This window comes from Haliotis cracherodii, unplaced genomic scaffold (assembly GCF_022045235.1).
Source record: "Haliotis cracherodii isolate W230 unplaced genomic scaffold, xgHalCrac1.p SCAF_26, whole genome shotgun sequence".
Lineage (NCBI taxonomy): Eukaryota > Metazoa > Mollusca > Gastropoda > Lepetellida > Haliotidae > Haliotis > Haliotis cracherodii.
The window spans coordinates 3,183,153-3,201,301 of record NW_027266282.1 but is presented as its reverse complement, the minus strand read 5'-3'; the positions used below and the strand labels follow the sequence as shown (position 1 = coordinate 3,201,301).

At 39.6% G+C, this 18,149-nt stretch overlaps 1 protein-coding gene across 1 annotated transcript; it reads left to right on the top strand.

Annotated features, from left to right (window-relative positions):
- Positions 1–804: 804 nt before the first annotated feature.
- LOC139472976 (outer dynein arm-docking complex subunit 3-like) lies at positions 805–12,011 on the top strand. The gene is made up of 12 exons (XM_071255465.1): positions 805–1,006; positions 1,655–1,776; positions 2,038–2,115; positions 2,863–3,042; positions 4,108–4,212; positions 4,681–4,929; positions 5,201–5,344; positions 5,696–5,856; positions 7,299–7,455; positions 7,750–7,905; positions 8,265–8,349; positions 10,185–12,011. The coding sequence occupies exons 1-12, from the start codon at positions 928–930 to the stop codon at positions 10,310–10,312; spliced, it is 1,644 nt and encodes a 547-aa protein (XP_071111566.1). The 5' UTR covers positions 805–927; the 3' UTR covers positions 10,313–12,011.
- Positions 12,012–18,149: the final 6,138 nt, after the last annotated feature.

The following is an 18,149-nucleotide window of genomic DNA, read 5'->3' as shown; positions in this document are numbered from 1 at the left end:
AAACCACTTACAGGCTTCTATATGGTTGAAAAATATCTTCAGACTTGCACGCGGTATTTGAATGTGAAGTGCGCTTCGTCAAATAATGCTGTCTTAGGGGAATACGATGGATTCTGTATGTTCACGTTTGCAGTCAAACGTTGCATAAAGTATTGATTGCATCTACTGCTAGAATCACCCATTCCCAAAAGTTCAAACACATCACGTATTTTCCTCCCGCTAGGGGGTTGGAACTAACACAACTCCGAGATTGTATTTTTTTGATAGGATTTGTCACGTTCCGCCTTACAACATCTTGAGGACAGTTTTCAATATAGGATTGGCACACAGGTTTTATCTTCAAGTTCTAAAATGTCACACTATTCATACAGTTAATTCTATTGTAAATCACGATTCAAGAATTCGAGTATTACTATCAAAATATGTTACAACGTTTCGGTGAGTTCTTTCAATGTAGAAATTGAAACGCCTCGGTAATCGAACGAACAAAGGAAATGTTTTGTTTGTCAATATGGTGCCATACAAAATGAGTTTCATGTCCACGATTTACGACAGCTGCATCCTTAACAAATGTTCTACATTAATTCCAGGATATTCCTTTAATACACATATGAGCGTACAAAATCAAATAGACCTGTACTGTGTGAATGAAAATGTTACATTTTTAGGAATGTATATTGCAAGAACGGCGTGTGGAAAGTATTTTACATGCGCTTTCATCAGTTTACACGCTGTCGCACCTGCAAGGAAATTAGAATTACCTCCCTTACATTAATTTCGCCCATTACGCATGCGTGGCATCGGGCACCTTGACGACGTTTGGTTACAGCATCGTCCATGTTGTTGATAGTTGCTTAGTCTGATAAACAGGGGGTGCACAGCATAGGAGTCATTTGAGGAAATACCGCGACCCTTGCAACTGCCAAGATGCCTGGGGGTACCACACTAGCACAGCGTCCTATAACTGAACAGATTGAAGAACTAAAGGCTAAAATCGCCTTGTTAGGTGAGCGTTAATATTAGGACATGTTGATTTGTAAACAAAATTATTTAAAGCTTTACTTGCCTAAACGTTAATTAAATACAACCCTTCCAACGTTAAATTGATGCAGGAATATCAATCTTCAGTAATTAGTTGACATAATATAGTATTTCGTACTTGTGAAATAACAACAATTGAGTTAATGAATAAAGTGACAGATCATTTGCGCTCAGCATATTTGCTAAGAACTAGCGTAGTAATATAGGCTAGTCCTGATTCCTAAATGGATCTGACTATTAGTAGTGTGTTCAAAAAGTGTAAAATAAAAGCATGTGAACTATAAGGGTGTGTGAGTGTTAAACTGTATATATTCTACAGCTAAAGTATTTTGAGGTCAAGTCAAAATGGAAAAGTTGTGTACAGTTGGTTAGTGATGAGCGTAGAGACTTCTATCACTTCTCACCTAAATAAAATAGGAAAATTTATCAGATGATTGCACTGTTTTTTTAATTAAGGCTGAACATAGAGTAGTCGACACCATATTTCTAATTTTAGGATGAAACCTTTATGTAGTACTTAGATTAAAATGCTAAAGCAGACAAAATCAAGAATCCACACCACTCCTACCCAACTTACAGTTTCATTTATATGTTCTGCAATTTCTTGCTTCAGAGGGTGACCGCAAGGCTTACTATGAATCCTCACAGTATTGTATGAAACAGAATCGAGATGGCATAGCAAATCTCCGCAAAGAAACAACAGAGCTGAGAAAGAGACGAAGTGACAAACTGAAGGTACTGCAGCTTTCTACACTCATTGGAACACATTCTGCTAAAGCCATGGAAATAACATCCTCTTGACATTCATCTTTCTATTCAGTAAAGTATATCTGTATATATATATATATATATATATATATATATATATATGTATTAGATGACCTGATGACACGGAAGTCATAGTTCTTGGATATTGTTTTAGATACTTTTTGAATGTGAAAGATCTTAAAAATTTGATATATATACTGGTGTGACACATTTGGTTTTGTATTACAGCAAGATGAACATGTTATCGACAGAGCCCTCAATGACAAACCCGTCATGAGAGCAGCACTCTCCAGCAAGACAGGCAGGGTAGGTTCATAATTTCCTAGTATGTTAGTCTTCTACATTATATGTTTATAGACTCTTCAGTGTTTAAGTGTTTCATACATTTACCTACCTACATGTATTTTAGAGAGGAATATTTCATATGCATATGATATGATATGTCAATCTGTGCTTGTACTAAAAGCCGCCAAATGGGATCTGGTGGCCAGGCTTGCTGATTTGGCTGATGCATGTCATTGTATCCCAATTGTGTGGATCGATGCTCATGATGTCAATCACTGGATTGTCAGGTACAGACTTGATTATTTACAGACCATTGTCATATTGCTGAAATATTGCTGAGTGCAGCGGTAAACAACAAACAAACATACTTTAACCATTTTATCAATTGAGAAGATTGATGCTCATGATATCAATCACTGGATTGTCTATTCCAGACTCAATTATTTACAGATCACTGTCATACAGCTGGAATATTGCTGAGTGCCATGTTAAAAAAGAAATAAACAAAATTTAATCTTTCCCTAATGTCCCAGTAGAGTTTGTTTTAGCTGTTTTGAGCATGTTATATCTTGTCAAAATGCTGCTGAAAGATTGAACGGGAAAGTTTTTTACTTACTTGTTTATGAACATTTGTAGTTTTTTAGACTGAAATCTGAACAGTTTGGTATCGTGTTGATACTTCTATTTTTGGTTTATGAGAGATTCAGAATATGTTTGTTTTTCGGCTATGAATGTTTCCAATCATGCTTTATTACTGCATCTCTACAGGAGGCCATTATAATTTATGACCACAAAGTGTCGGACTCCATGAAGCGCCTGAATGCACTGCGCCATCAAACAGCTCAGAAGCAGAAGAGGCTGGAGGAAGCACAGACCCAGTACAACATCCTTGTGAAAGACTCCTCAGATGCTGTTGCCACAGACAAGGGAGATTCCCATGAGGCCCAGGTAGGCAGCATGGCAGATGTGGTGTCACATGTTCTATGCACAGAGCACGGGTCACAAAATTAGGTGAAGTTAAGCAACGTCGGTTGTAGAGAGTAGTTGGATGGGTGACCACGTTTTGGCAGCTTGGCACCTGAGAGTTTCTAGGGCTTTCGTCCTGCCCCATACTGAAGCACAGTAACACATGTGGTGTCTCCTTGGGCAAGTGACTTTGTTCAAAATGTGCGTTTGTTCACCCAGCAGTGAATGGGTACCTGGTAGGATGAGATGGCAATGTAGTTGTTAACCTTCTGTGCCTAACAGGCAGCTTAGGTGGTATACTCTCCAGGGAGCTGAGAATGATTCTTGAGTGCAAACTGATCCAGTGATTGGGGTAATAATAACGCTTTGCGCTTGCCCCTGTGTGGTGTGGAAATAGTGCAATATAAAGGGCCTATTATTATTATTATTATTATTATTACAGGAGCCTTGGGCTAATAGTGTTTGTCAAACTCCTGGATTACATGTTACACATGCTACAATTTGTGATGTCAATTCTTGGTGCCTCTTGTCTGATACTGTTGATAGTAGATAAAAGTTCCTCTCTGTGCAGTGAGTAATAAATGGGGGAAGGTTTCCTAAGTTGAAGAACTTGTATCCAATCCCGTTCACTTTTGGTGAATAAAATATGTTTAAGCAAGAAAAATAAGAGAATCTCAAATATGCCTTTATGGTTCCATGGATTTTCAGTGAAGGATACCTATATTTGAGGTTTGATCATTTGCAAGAGTTTTATTTGTGTGAATGAAACCACCCGGAAAGGTGATTCAGCCTACCCAAATCGTTTGGACCATTGCTCACCCGTCAACAACTTGTCAATTGTCTCATCACATTATATTGCCAACAACAGTACATTACCCGTTATCTTAGTCAGCTGTCATTACACAAAGATGCTTGAACAGTATACCACAACAATGTATGTAGTGAAAGAGCTTATAACAATATTCATCATGACAACTTTATATCATTTCAACTGTTTATTTGTAGAGCTAATCATGAAGTGTTAGTCCTCCATTTCTCTGTTTGCAGACAATGCGCTACCTAGAGAACTCCTATGACAAGATCATCATGAAGTGTGAGGAGGCGAAACAAGTCCGGAGAGTCTACTGTGAGATCAAATCCAAGTTTGCTGAGGTAAAGAGTTTACTTTATTCTGTCTTAGGTTATTGATATATTACTCCAAACTTGGATTAAGTATTTCAACTCTGAAACAGTGGGACAGGTGCTTTTTTCACATGATTATAGATAAGCATCGAGAAAATATATGAGGCGTCACTCTGAATTGAAAAGTCATTTATTGCCGAGTTAAATGGCAGTGTTTTTGTGTCAATGACATAATTTGTTAGTGTATGCAGATACTGTTTCTGGAAATTGACCAAGAAGTGAGTTAAATATCATTCATTTATCTCTGTGCACATTTCCTCTTAATATGTCTCCTGTACTTTGACTTGGGCTGTGTTAGTGTCATCATGCCCTGTATTGTGTGGATCATTGCTCAAAATATCAAATCACTGGTTTGTCTGGTTCAGAATGAATTATTTACATGATGCTGCCAAACAAACAAACTAATGATAATAATAATAATAATAACTGTACATGCAGGAGGCTCAGACCTACCCAACACGACTGGACCAGATGGAGCAGGAGATTGCCAAGACAAAGGCAGAGCTCAAGGACCTGAAGGCCATGAATAATGATGCTGAGAATGCCAAGAGTTCAGCTCAGAATGAGCTGAAGAAACAGGAGGAAATTGTGTATGGTGAGAGGAAGAAGAGGGAGATTGAACTACAAAAGATGAAGAAGGAGGCTGAGGAGAAGAAGATGCAGCATGAGAGAATAGAGAAGAGACTGGTAAGGAGACAGAGTAGGGGAACATTGTACAAGAATCTTTGATTGTTTATCATGTTACATGTCTTTATTAAATCAAAACAAATGGAAACATGTTTAGTATTACTGTAGTTGGTGCAGGACTAAATATACAAACATTTTCTCTGTGAACCTGAAGCCACAGCTTCTCTAATCTGTGTGTTGATATTACTTATGGTGTGCCGAGAGCCTAATGTCATCACTTTCAGCACATGTTCCCTGTTGTCTTGTTAACTTATGTTTCCTGTCTGTGTAGGCACAGCGTGGCTCGGTACAGGGGGACGAGCTGGCAGGCACAGAGAAGGCGGCACTGACTGGGGAGGAGCACCAGCAGAAGATCACCACATACGAGGAGGCCTTCAGGCGGATCAAGGAGGCCACCGGCGTTTCGGACACTATGGTGAGTAGCCTGCGAGGCTCACAGTCTGAATAGTTTATCCCAATATGCAGGAACCATGAACTGTAAGCTTTCATTATATTTGGGTTCTTATGCATTCTAGGTTAGTTTCTTTCATATTTGTGAAATATATTTTCATATCCTGTTCACTTGTTGAATGTTAACTATGTAAACAAACATCTGAATATACCAGTAATTATTTTCTCCGCTTTTAGCACAGAGAAGTATTCGTTAAAATTCTTGCATCTGTATTCAATAATGCTGTAAATTTGAGTTTTGTTCCAAATCGTGGTAAAACAACTTCTCATGTTTTGCTGTGTGTCTGTCTGCATGTCATTTATGTGGTGGTTGCAGGAGGTGGTTGAGCGCTTCCAGAGTCAAGGTCACACCACTCAGCACTTGGAGGATCTCAAGAAGGACAATGAGAGGACCATCATCCATTTCCGTGACGACAAGGAGAAACTCAAGCAGGAGTTTGAGGAGATGAAGTATTCAGGAGAAGCCAAGCTTTCAAGGCAAGTGTATTCTGGAGCAGATTAGATCTTTATAATAAACTCCATGATCATAAAGTGAACTGGTAGTTTAAATAGCAGAGCTCATCACTGTAGGCAGTCAGGACAATGCAGTGATATAGAGGATTAACCACTGTGTTCGGTTGTTACCGAAAAATCTACACACGAGTGATTAATCTGTCACAATTAGAACAAGGCTTTACATATATTACTTTCTTGAGTTTACATAGATCTAGGTGTGACTTAATACATTCAAGTCAAAACATGGTAATGTGTTTTTAAAAAAAAAATGAGTTTCTTAATTGTCCTGAGATAGTATGTTTAAATAATTGAAGTCTCCATGTTAACAAAACTACCAAATAATTTTAGGCCAAAATTTATGAATTATATTGATCTGGATAAACTCCACCTGTTGAAAGGGGAAACAACTGCTGTGGTTGCAAAACATCTCAGTCTTGAGATGTACAGTCCGGCAAAGGTTGATCATTTCCTGCAGTAAAATTGAGCATTGCTTTAGATTCATATCATTTGAGTGTTTATTTTCTTAAAAAATGAAATTTAAGTCTTGATTATTTTAATATAACTATGAAATATTTTTTTGATCGATCGTCTCTTGATCAACACTTTGTTATAACATGACATTTCTTATGTGGTTGATGGTTATTTTTTAAAAATACCAAAAATAATATGGTTTGTTTCACTATTTCATCAGTATTTTTACATGAATTAATTAACTGTTTCATTGGCTGTTTTATGAGTCCTGAAAACGCCCAGTAAAGAATGTACCGGAATGGCTCACCTGGTTCCGTAATATTGATGTGGTATCTCGCTTTGGTTACCATCTTCCCATTCTCTAACTGAATCTCGTACATTGGGAAGCCGAAATTCTCTGATATATCTCCACATATCACACCCCTTCCCCCCTCAAACTTTCTCACAATCACCAACTTCCGGAGATGGAAACATCGTCACTACGGTAATGTTTTGACAGCTGGGGATTTCCTGTACTAGACGACCTAGGGAATCCCCAATCCGAAAATAGTGCCGTCAATTATTTTTAGCAAGCCAATGAAAACGCGATGACACAGCTCTTCACTCTCAGCCATCCAATCAGATTGGGTGAATAAAAAAAAACCACTGCGAATAAACCACTGCTGGCGATTTAAGATCAAGCCCTGTTGTGGGAGAAATGGTTGATCATAGCATAAAACTTAGAGATACATAGAATATTGTATGAAACTTTATGCTTTGATTATGATTATTGATGACAGATAAATGTTTTATGAAAATATCAAAACATAAACACACTCTTTTCATTTCTCTATCCCTACACACAGTTAATGCACTGCATTGTTCTACTGTTATCTCAGTGTGTTTACATCTTTGTGCCACTATCGTGTGTGTATGATGTCTGCAGATTTGACACTAGCATGTTTCAATTCCAGTGGGCAGGCTGTTCTAGAGGAGTTCGAAGCACACCTGTCAAAGGAGGAGAACCGACGTGATGATGGAGATCAGAATCTGCAGAGGGGCAGCAAGATCCTGGTGCAGGTCAAGGCTGGCGTGGAGCATCTGGCTGATAAACTACACCACCTGAAGGCTGTGAGTAAAGACCCCCATCACCATACATGACTTGGACAGGTCTTAATGAAGGAGGCATTCATTAAGTATTCTAAAGGTTTTTTGTTACCTTGTTTCACCTTGTTTATTTACGTAAACATTCAGCTGAGATCTTGCCGCATATAATAAGGATGTTGTAAATGTGATGTGATATGACTGCACTCTGTACACCACACATCAAGCTGACATGCCATGATATAACTGAAACATTGTTCAAAGCAGGGTTAACCAAACTCACTCACTCACTCACTCTACCTTTCCCTCTTCATCACACAGAGTAAAGGCCACGTTCCGACAGCCCAGATCAATGCCTCGTCTGATGAGTATGTACTGGATCAGTTGTCGACATCAGAAGAGAAGCTACTCAAACTCCTTGAGGAGCTGGATGGAAAAGATTTGAATGAGACCTTGAAACAGATGGAGGAGGAGGAGGTGAGTGTTATCAAATAGTTGAATGGGAACTTATCACTAGTTTTTACTTACTTTTCTAGTGTTAGATTCTGGGGTAGAATTAGTTCCCAAAAATGTTTGCTTATTGTTCTACATTATTGACTAAAAAGGATCTAGTAGTAAGGTACTTATCACTGGCTTGTGAGATACAGGTCACTGGGTTATTGCTGGGAATTTGCTGCAGTTAAACTACATTCACTTCTAGCTTTTGTTATTGCTGGCACTCTAGCTGTAACAAGATGTAGACACACATCACACTTTGTGATGCAAACAAGAGACTATGCTTGTTGTATCTTTAAAGAGTATGTTACTTTGTTACATCCTTTCTGTTGTGTTTCCAGTTCCATGCAAGTATAGAAGGGAAGCTGCCCACATACAACACAAGGATCAAACTGCCACAAACACAAAGAGATCTTGTTTATGAAGGTATTTACATCTTTGTTGACAATTTCATTTTCTTTTTTTCCACAGATATTGTGAATATCATGAACATGTGGAATTGTTTTTCAAGCATTTTGCAAGATATATCAGTTACATACATTGAGTGTTGAAGCATTGCAATAACGTTGAATGTATATAATTTCATGTTGGAGATCCATTTGTATGTTTTAGGAGTCTAGATCTCATTCTTGTTGCAACCATAGTCGGGTATGCTTTGATTTGGAAAGTGCTTACATTCACAGGATTTTAGTGAATGGTGCTTACCTGATGATTTGGAAGTGCTTGAAATGCCCTTAAAATCCATTGAGACAATTTGATTTATACAATGAATTTCCAGTGATTAGTATGAGAACCAGCTACCAACTAGTCTTTGGTTTCTAACATTCTGTCAATGTGTTGAATTTCTATGGTTGTTGCTTTAGATGAAATAATAAGTAAGTGGGATTTCTTGAAAATTTGAATGTTATTGTTGAGAAGTAGTTGAAAAGGGCCTGCTTTTTGTCCATAAGATTTGTAGGAGTCTGCACAGAAAATACACCCTCAGACTTGCATGATAAAGAGTGCATGATCAGTGACATGTGTCATGTAGCACGACAGCGGTAGGGGAGACTGCATGACACCATGACATACATTCATTTGAAGGTCGATTCATACACTATGCCAGCAGGAAGTGAGACTGTTGGCATGTTTCACACTTCCTACTTTCATTTTGTCATTCACTGTTTTGACCACTATGTGTTTGCATCAGCAGATAGTTCTGAAAGCTGTTGATTTAATAAATGTAAGCAATGGCAAAAGAAAAGTGAAAGAATTCTGACATTATCAAGTGACTGATGCTTGCTGATAGAGAACCCTGAAGAATTGGAACCTTTTTACTTTTTTTGTTAAATAATACTAGTTTGGAAATGGTTTCTTGCTTGCATTCCTTGCCTTAAAATTACTTGCAGAACTTGTATGGGCTAAAATCTGCCAGGGCTCAAGAAATGATAAATGCAAGTCAGAAATATCTAGCAATGTCGGAGCATAGATATTGAGCAGTTGATCCCACATGAAGGCAAAATTCTCAAGATATGATAATTCATTTGTTGCATCCTTTGCATGCTATGAAAATGAAAATATTTCTTGTGCTTTTCAACAAATGCATTTGTTAGCTCAACTCATCAACCAGCAGAGTTGATAGGATCAATTCATGTCATCAACTGCCTGTCACCACAACTCCAATCTTGGTTGTCCAGTGTATGTCCGTGCTGTTATGATAGTGTCGTGGGCCTTGAATTGATGTCACTATCTCCGTCTCCTTATCACTCACTTAGCATAGACATCTCTCACTAAAGAATGTAATTATGTTTGATGACATTTGTGGTATTTTGTCATTAGAACTGGAATATAAACAAAGCTATGTTGGCAAATTGGTCCTGTGTATTTATAATACATAAGGTAATGAAAAATGATGTATAGTGTTTTGTCAAAATGTTTAATATCTTATCAGATTTACTCTTGTAGCACCCTTTTCGGAAATGGAAGAACCTGTCTTTTGGATGCATTTTGCCTTACACTTTTATTTTTTGTCATACTTCAGATAAATACTAACAGAATGAATTCAAGTCATGAAGTTTATATTGTGTGCCTCACGGTTTCATCTTCAGAGATTAGGTCTTCCTCTTGTGATCTGTATGGTTTCTGTGATATTATCTGAGCTTACCTTGGGCATGACTGCTATTTCTGTCGTGCAGCTTGCACAGTGTAATAGTAACCCACAACTGTCACAACACATACCTGTCCAGTTCATGTTATATATGTTCATTTTCATTTTGATCTAGATGATGAAGACAGCGGTGAAGATGATGGAGATGTCCCATCTCGAACAACAATCAAGAAACAGTCACAGTCCATCATTGATTCAAAAACAAAACGACGCATTTCAAAGAAAAAGAAGAAGACAAAATAAATGACTGACTGACCAGAGTTTCACATAATGACCATGCTTCTTGTGTATAAAGAAATATGTACATATGAGTATATAGTTGTGGCATTTTTACATAAGAATGTTTTACATGAATATTTATATGACATATTATGTTTGATGGTAATCATTTATGCAATATATGTGATACAGTTTTTCTTCTGTTTTCCATTCAGTTTTCCGTCCATCTTTATATTAAATTTTGATAATTAAATAAATATGATATGATTATTTTTGTTACCTATTCTGTGAATTCTTTGTTCCTAAATATCATTACGAATGCGTGTGATCTTGTTTTATAAGAGAATAAAAACATGTACCAGTAATGAATTTAACCCGAAAGACTTGATTAGGAAAATAAGCCTACAAATCAGTACTCTATTTGATATCGCTACTATTAGAAAGTATTGTCTTGTTAATTGCATTTTAGAAACATTTCCTTGTTCTTGAAATGTTTCCTTCACATGCAATATTCATTTCATAAAATAATTCAATTAAAGAGAAATATGACAGTGGTTATTTGTCCATTTAACATATAGTTTTTAATCTTATTTGTTATACATTCCATTACTTAAGATGTTTAGTTTTATTATGATTTGTTGTAAAATGATATCTCCAACTAATTTCTTAAAAATGCCAAATTAATATGTCCCCTGTCCTTTCCATTGTGATTGGTTCAATACATCACCCTCTGTATAACACCAGCTGTAACTTGCAATTGACATGATTAGTAACCATGGTGACATGTTTCATCTTTTCCATATAGGAAGAAGACTAACATTCAGGAATGGATGCTTCATCTTCCAACTATTTGTAACTGAGAGTGAAAGTATTCATAGATTGTCAACAGTCCCTAGGTCATCCTACATTTCATTAACATGTCTATTGCAAAAGTGCATGTGACACTGTTGATTTCTTTTGGTATGTATTAGGGCTGGGACGAGTCCAAATTTACTACCCGGGTACCCGACCCCCTATTACCTGACCCTACCCGGGTACCCACTGCAGGTCTCAAGAGTTGGGAACAAAATGTCTGATTGGAAATCGTTTTACCGCAGTCCTGGCTAAAACTATTATCAAAGGATCAGATCATGCGTTCATGGAAGTTGACTGAAGCGTTATCTTTACTCAAACATATACATAAGTCAAAAGGAATGTGTGTATTGTTAGAAAGAAATGCGAACATTAGAGCCATGTAGTGTAACCACTGAGCTATAGTGAGTTTTTGTCATTAAACAATATATCTACTGAGTAACCATGGGTCCGGGTAGTACTGCAGGTACCCGGGTCCTACTCAGGACCCAACCGACCCGAGTACCAGAGTTACCCGTCCCAGCCCTAGTAAGTATAGCTATAACTGTAATCAAAGTATTATGTACATTTAAACCGATGCAAGATGTATGTCATATTTCTCGGAAATTAAGATGGTTGAGATGCTGGATTAAAGATAGTCTTGTTATTGTTAAACAGTTTTGTTTTTGAATGTCCTGTAAGTAGTTTTTCATAATACAGGAGTGTTTTTCTTTTTTGGACTTTTGATTGTACAATTGTAATTGCTCAAATGAGTTTCATCACAGAATAATGGTTTTGATTATTTAGGAGATGTTTTATCATGCTGATAATGACTGTTCACAATTGCCATGTTTGATCATTGTAACTGAGTAGTGTTGAACTGATATTCCAGATGTATATGTTAATAAAGTATTGATATGTTCAATTTGAGTTCTATCATCTACTACGAGTGTGGGATATTTTAGACGATGACTGATGTAACTACTATTGCGTGTCATGATTGAATTATGAGACAAAAATAGATATGCCAAAATGGAGAAAGTCTCCAGTTATGCTCACATTCATACAACAAAAAGAACAGTCGGAGTTGAAAATCCTATAATGTACAAACTTGCCTGCCCATTCTTAAATAAGTTTAATGGATATGTAGTTTTACGCTGTTGTGAAGGTATATTGTTGACAAGTTTAGCATCAAGAATAGTTCCCGGTAATCTGTAAACTGAAATAATTCAAATCAGTATCGACTCTTCCATGATACATACATCATTATTCATTTGCCAACCCAGCGTTGTATAATATTGTAGTATCTGACCCAGTGAAAAGGAGGTCACATACCATAAGTTCGCGAGTTTCTTAAAAATGGTATCTAACGTGAATGAGTTTGGTATTTGTTTTTCATACCCAAGTTAGATATGTATTTATTAAGTGTAAATACATAACAACTTTCGTTTGTTAACAGACCAAACTGAAACCTGTTGCAAACGACAACTGTAAGAAAACTTAAAAAGTCAATTCATGACAAACTTTGAATCTCGGACCAACAGTTGGTCATTCGCACCGCAGGAGTCAATCGCCTGGGTTCAGGCTGTGCAATCAAAATGGTTCGGTTTCCTTGATCTATCAGCTGAATTTATATCCTGCCCATACCTTTTTGGAAGAGGGAAATCAGAGTGCTCACCAAAAACGTTCATGTTAGCTGTACGAAGAATAAGGATATCTTATTCGGTATCAAAGGCCACATGGCCAAGAGTATGGTGTACATGAGATACAACTTTTGCACATTTACAGGTGGGACAAATGTTATACTATCTCACAACTACAATATTTATGATACATTATACAGGAAGATTTCTTTTCAAATAGAGCTATCTGTTTTCCATATAAAATGGACAAACTGATTGGAAATGGTATTCATCTTCAATTACATTGTGATTACATATATTGCACTTAAGTAAATCGGTTTTGACTTTGTCTTTGCAACAAAACTGTTGAATACCCAACTTATGGCCCAGTCATCGGCGTTTTCATTATATGCCTATGAGATCTTCATGTGGACATAACTCCATAATACATTTTCTCTAGTTCGAGTACAGACATTTGTTGAATGGTTTAGAAATGATGAAGAAATAATTTTAGCATGACAATTCTGAATCTCTGTCTTTACATCTTTGCTTAAAACATTGTATAAAATTGGGTATATTGCCGCAGCCCTGTACGATCCAAATCCAGTTTCTATGTCAGTAAACGAACATACGTTGCCCATTTGTAGCTGTCGATTTCATTCTGTATTTTCAACGTATCATAACATGATATTGGGTATCATAACTATCCTTTTACAACAGCCTGCGCCAGTACTTCATACAAGGACTAAAATAAATAAGGTTCTACCTACTACCTAGTACCTGCAATTGTGAAATGGGGCAAGCAGGACTGCATAGACTTACTGTTGTTCCTGAGACTGTATCGCCGGCCCCTATATCCGTTTTTGAACCCGCTTCACGCTGTTCCAGAATGTGTCTATCAGGAACTATCCTTCATACACTGACAGATTCTAAAACCAAGACGTTACATAAGGGCCTTGTTACAGGATCGTGTGTTTCGAAGCTTCGCGAAGTTGTATGAACAAGCAAACAGTCCAGAAATGAAATGGAAGAGGAAACTTACCTAATAGGGCCGAAAGTCAATCTGATGATGAAATCAAAATGATGTGAAACGCCAAAGAATTGGGTCCTGATAATCCAGAATCCATTCTCAACATACTATGTCGTAAAACTTCACTTGATGAGGTGGGGAGATGCTATTTTAAAAATAGACTGATGGTAGAGAGTTCATTGAGTACAATGAACGCCCAAGACACGCACTGGCAATGGCACGCGTAATGTCCATGACGTGGCCCCCCGTGCATGGTCAACTAACGACCACGATGTCCAGTTACACTGTACAAACTGTATGCCTGTTTGCGCCCGGGGAAATTTTTGTTCACCAGATATTCCGTTCCATTTGGCCACGAATTCTAAATCGGCACCTGCCCCTAACCATCCTTGGTTTAAACGTTGACAGTTGGAAAAAATAAACATGGCTAACTTATGAAAAGAATATCTCATTCAGTGGGAATCATGTCACAACTCTCTCGGCCAGGAAAACCACGATACAATCACTCCGTGAGATTGGTGTACCTGGCACAGAAATCATGCAGACTTCAGGTCACAAAATAAACCCATCCAAAGTATGAACAACTACAGCAGTGTCTCTAGCGTTCAACATCGTGACACTAGTAACATGATATACCGAACAACAAAATTTCCTGTGAAGTTGAATAAGATTTAATGCAACTGTTATGTTTTTTACCAAATCTGAAACAATTTCGGTTTGCAACAGATAAAAGACCCCTGTAAGTGTAAGTTCCTGGAGTGTCCGTGGAACACGTGATCTTCCATGACACAATGATTGACGTAACGTTCACCTCGACGTCGGTACACTCGAATCCGTCCATCGCTGTGGCTGAGGTGAAAACGAGACTCATCATAGAATAGAACTTGTCCCCACTGCATGGCCGTCCAGCGTAGACGCTGCCTGCATGAGTGAAGACGTGTTTGACGGTGGTTTCCTGTCAAAATGGGACGTCTGGCGGGTCTTCTGGCGAAATCCCTGCACATCTGAGGCGACGACGTACGGTTTGTGAAGATATTCGTCGAAGGCTAGGGATGCTTCTTGCAGTCACTGTTGCTGGCTGGAATCGATTTCGTAGGTGTGTTGTTCGAATCCAGTTGTCTTTTCGATTATTGGTTATGCGTGGCCTGCCACTCCGAGGATGGTCTCTAACTACATTCGTCTGTTGCCAACGTTGCCATAATCAACAAATGGTGTTTCTGTGGACGTTAAATTGTATTCAAGCATACCAATGGCCAATGGCTCGCAGACGCTCGGACAGGCGTGGCATTTCGTAATGTTGAATAATTGCGTAATTGTGTTGTTTTACTGAGTGGTTGTTGTCAGCACGATGCTAAACAATGCATATGGAATCCCGTTAACGCACATGTTTTTATACCCATTCTTGGGTAGTCAAATGCACGGGGCTTGCATGAAAGTCAACTTTTGCATGGAATGCATGCATTTCTGTAGCAGTTGCGTTTTTATGATTTGATTCCGTACATGAACTACAATATTTAAAACCAAACTTTACTTACAAAAGTAACGAAAACGCTAATTTCGTCCATCACCGTGTGGTGATAACTGAGTGGTTCTCATAACTCTCTACTTACAACGAGTGTAGTATTCCCTAAACTAGGTGCATATTGTACAGTATTTAAGTTGACTCCCTAAATAATTGTAAATATCCCAATAATGTTTTTTCCAACTCTGACCCTCATAACCTTTTTGTGATTGACGATATGGAGATCGACCTTTTAGGGTGACCCAGTCGTCTAAGGCGCCGCGATACGCTGTGCAGAGTTGCGTCCCATGTGCACACTAGAAACCTATCCTGGTTCGTCCCGATTATGTTTCTAGGTTTGTCAGCACCATACCCGTGCTCGTGGGTTTCACCAAAGTGGGAAACGTCAGAGACCTGCATCACTTCGGGCTTTCCTCCCACATTAAGCAGACATGCCGTGATTTAACTGGAATACTGTTAAGAGCGGCATTAAACCCAACTCACTCACTATACGGATCGCCGCCGTCAACGAGATCGCCCCGGCTTCTACGATTATCATCATAAACCGGGTGTACGCGCTTGGGATCACTGTCGATATACTGACTATGTAGACCATCTGATGAACTACCCTTCACACATGCGATCTGCGACCTGGTGCATCTCCATACAACTGTTAGACGAGTGCTTCCGTTCATATCAACTATACTCCAGGCCTTTACCACAGCAATGTCCCACACGCTTTCTAATGAGGAGGCTTTCATTCGTGCATCCTTCAAGAGAAATCACGGATCTCCTCTCCCACCACACAGGATCGATCCCGGCTCTAAGGGGATGGGCGTCCTTCAACATTGCCTATGGGACGACTCCTCCAAGGCACGTTTGTACCAGCTTCCCTGTTTGACTCGGTCTCTCTTTGCAAACCGCATCCAAGACATCACCCAGGATGTTCAACGTTATACTCATCTCCAGGTGTCTGTCGATCTCCTTCTTCTGCAGAGGCAGCACTCGGAAGAAGAAGGACGACGTCCACAGTTTGTGCCTGCCAATGTGATCTTCGTGAAGTGAGCAGCGGGAAGTCCAGTTCCTACTATGGCCGCGGGCGAGGCTGTGAGGAAAATCTCAGATCCAAGTCCCCTTCCAGACTCATCCACTGGCTCCAAGGACAAAGGCGAGTCTGCCTCCAGTTGTCCCTGCCGTAGACTCACCCACAGGCGGAAGACTCTCTTTGCAGGGAATTGGGCTATCCTGAAAGATCCCTTCATCTACAGACCGGTTACCAACTGCCCATGACTGCAGCTTCACCAGCGACGTCCATGCCGCCGTGCCGTCTGTATCCTGCCACCCAACTTCCGGTCCTCGAGGAGACGATAGGCTCGTTGCTTGCAAAACATGCTGTAGAATGTCTGGGTCCAGTCGCCGAGACTCCAGAATTTTACCCACTGGATTTTCTGGTTCCGAAGAAAGACAGCCGGAAGCTCGCCTCATTTGCAGCATGGAAACGTTCAACATATTACATCAAGAAGATCCGCCACAATCCATTTGACGTCTATTGCGCTTCTCCATAGATCATTCATCCCAGCAATTCCATGGTCAGCGTCGACCTCCAGGAAGTGTATCCGCACGTTCCATTCAATGGGAGCACCGTACTGCCAAACCATCCGCAACCGCATCTTTAGTGATGGCGAGTAACATCAAATGTTTGCTCAGGGGTCTCTTTGCGGCCGTTCGTCCTGACCCTACATCTCTTCATCGACGAATCAACCCGCGGGTTGGGGAGCCCACTTACATGATATACAGATGGAAGGGCGTTGGTCTGTCGAAGACAGGCGACTCCATATAAGAAACCTCGAGTTCAAAGCGGTCATTCTGGCGGTGTGCCATTAGACAGAGCTCCTTCGTGTGTTGCATCTCGTGATCCACAGCATCTAAGGCGTCTGGTATGTCACAAGATAGATCCCCCAAAGTTGATGTCGCTCCTGTCACTCTCGATAGACTTCCTCCGGCTGATCGACTCGTCACCCGTCGACCTTCAGGTGGACTTAACCCATGCCCACACGTCGACCATGAGAATCTACCACCACCACCATGAGTATCTACAACCACCATGAGTATCTACCACCAACTCCACCATCAGTATCTACCACCACCATCAGTATCTAACACCACCACCATCAGTATCTACCACCATCATCAGTATCTACCACCACCATCAGTATCTACCACCACCATCAGTATCTACCACCACCATCAGTATCTACCACCACCACCATGCGTATCTACCACCACCATGAGTATCTACCACCACCACCATGAGTATATACAACCACCATGCGTATCTACCACCACCATCAGTATCTACCACCACCATCAGTATCTACCATCACCATAAGTATCTACCACCACCATGAGTATCTACCACGACCATCAGAATCTACCACCATCATCAGTACCACCACCATGAGTAACTACTACCACCATCAGTATCTACCACCACCATCAGTAACTACTACCACCATCAGTATCTAATACCACCATCAGTATCTACTACCACCACCATCAGCATCTACTACCACCATCAGTATCTACCACCACCATCAGTATCTACTACCACCATCAGTATCTACCACCACCATCAGTATGTACCACCACCATGAGTATCTACCACCACCACCATGAGTATCTACCACCACCATCAGTATCTACCACCACCATCAGTATATAACACTATCGCCATGAGTATCTACCACCACCATCAGAATCTACCCCCAACATCAGTATCTATCAACCCGCGGGTTGGGGAGCCCACTTACATGATATACAGATGGAAGGGCGTTGGTCTGTCGAAGACAGGCGACTCCATATAAGAAACCTCGAGTT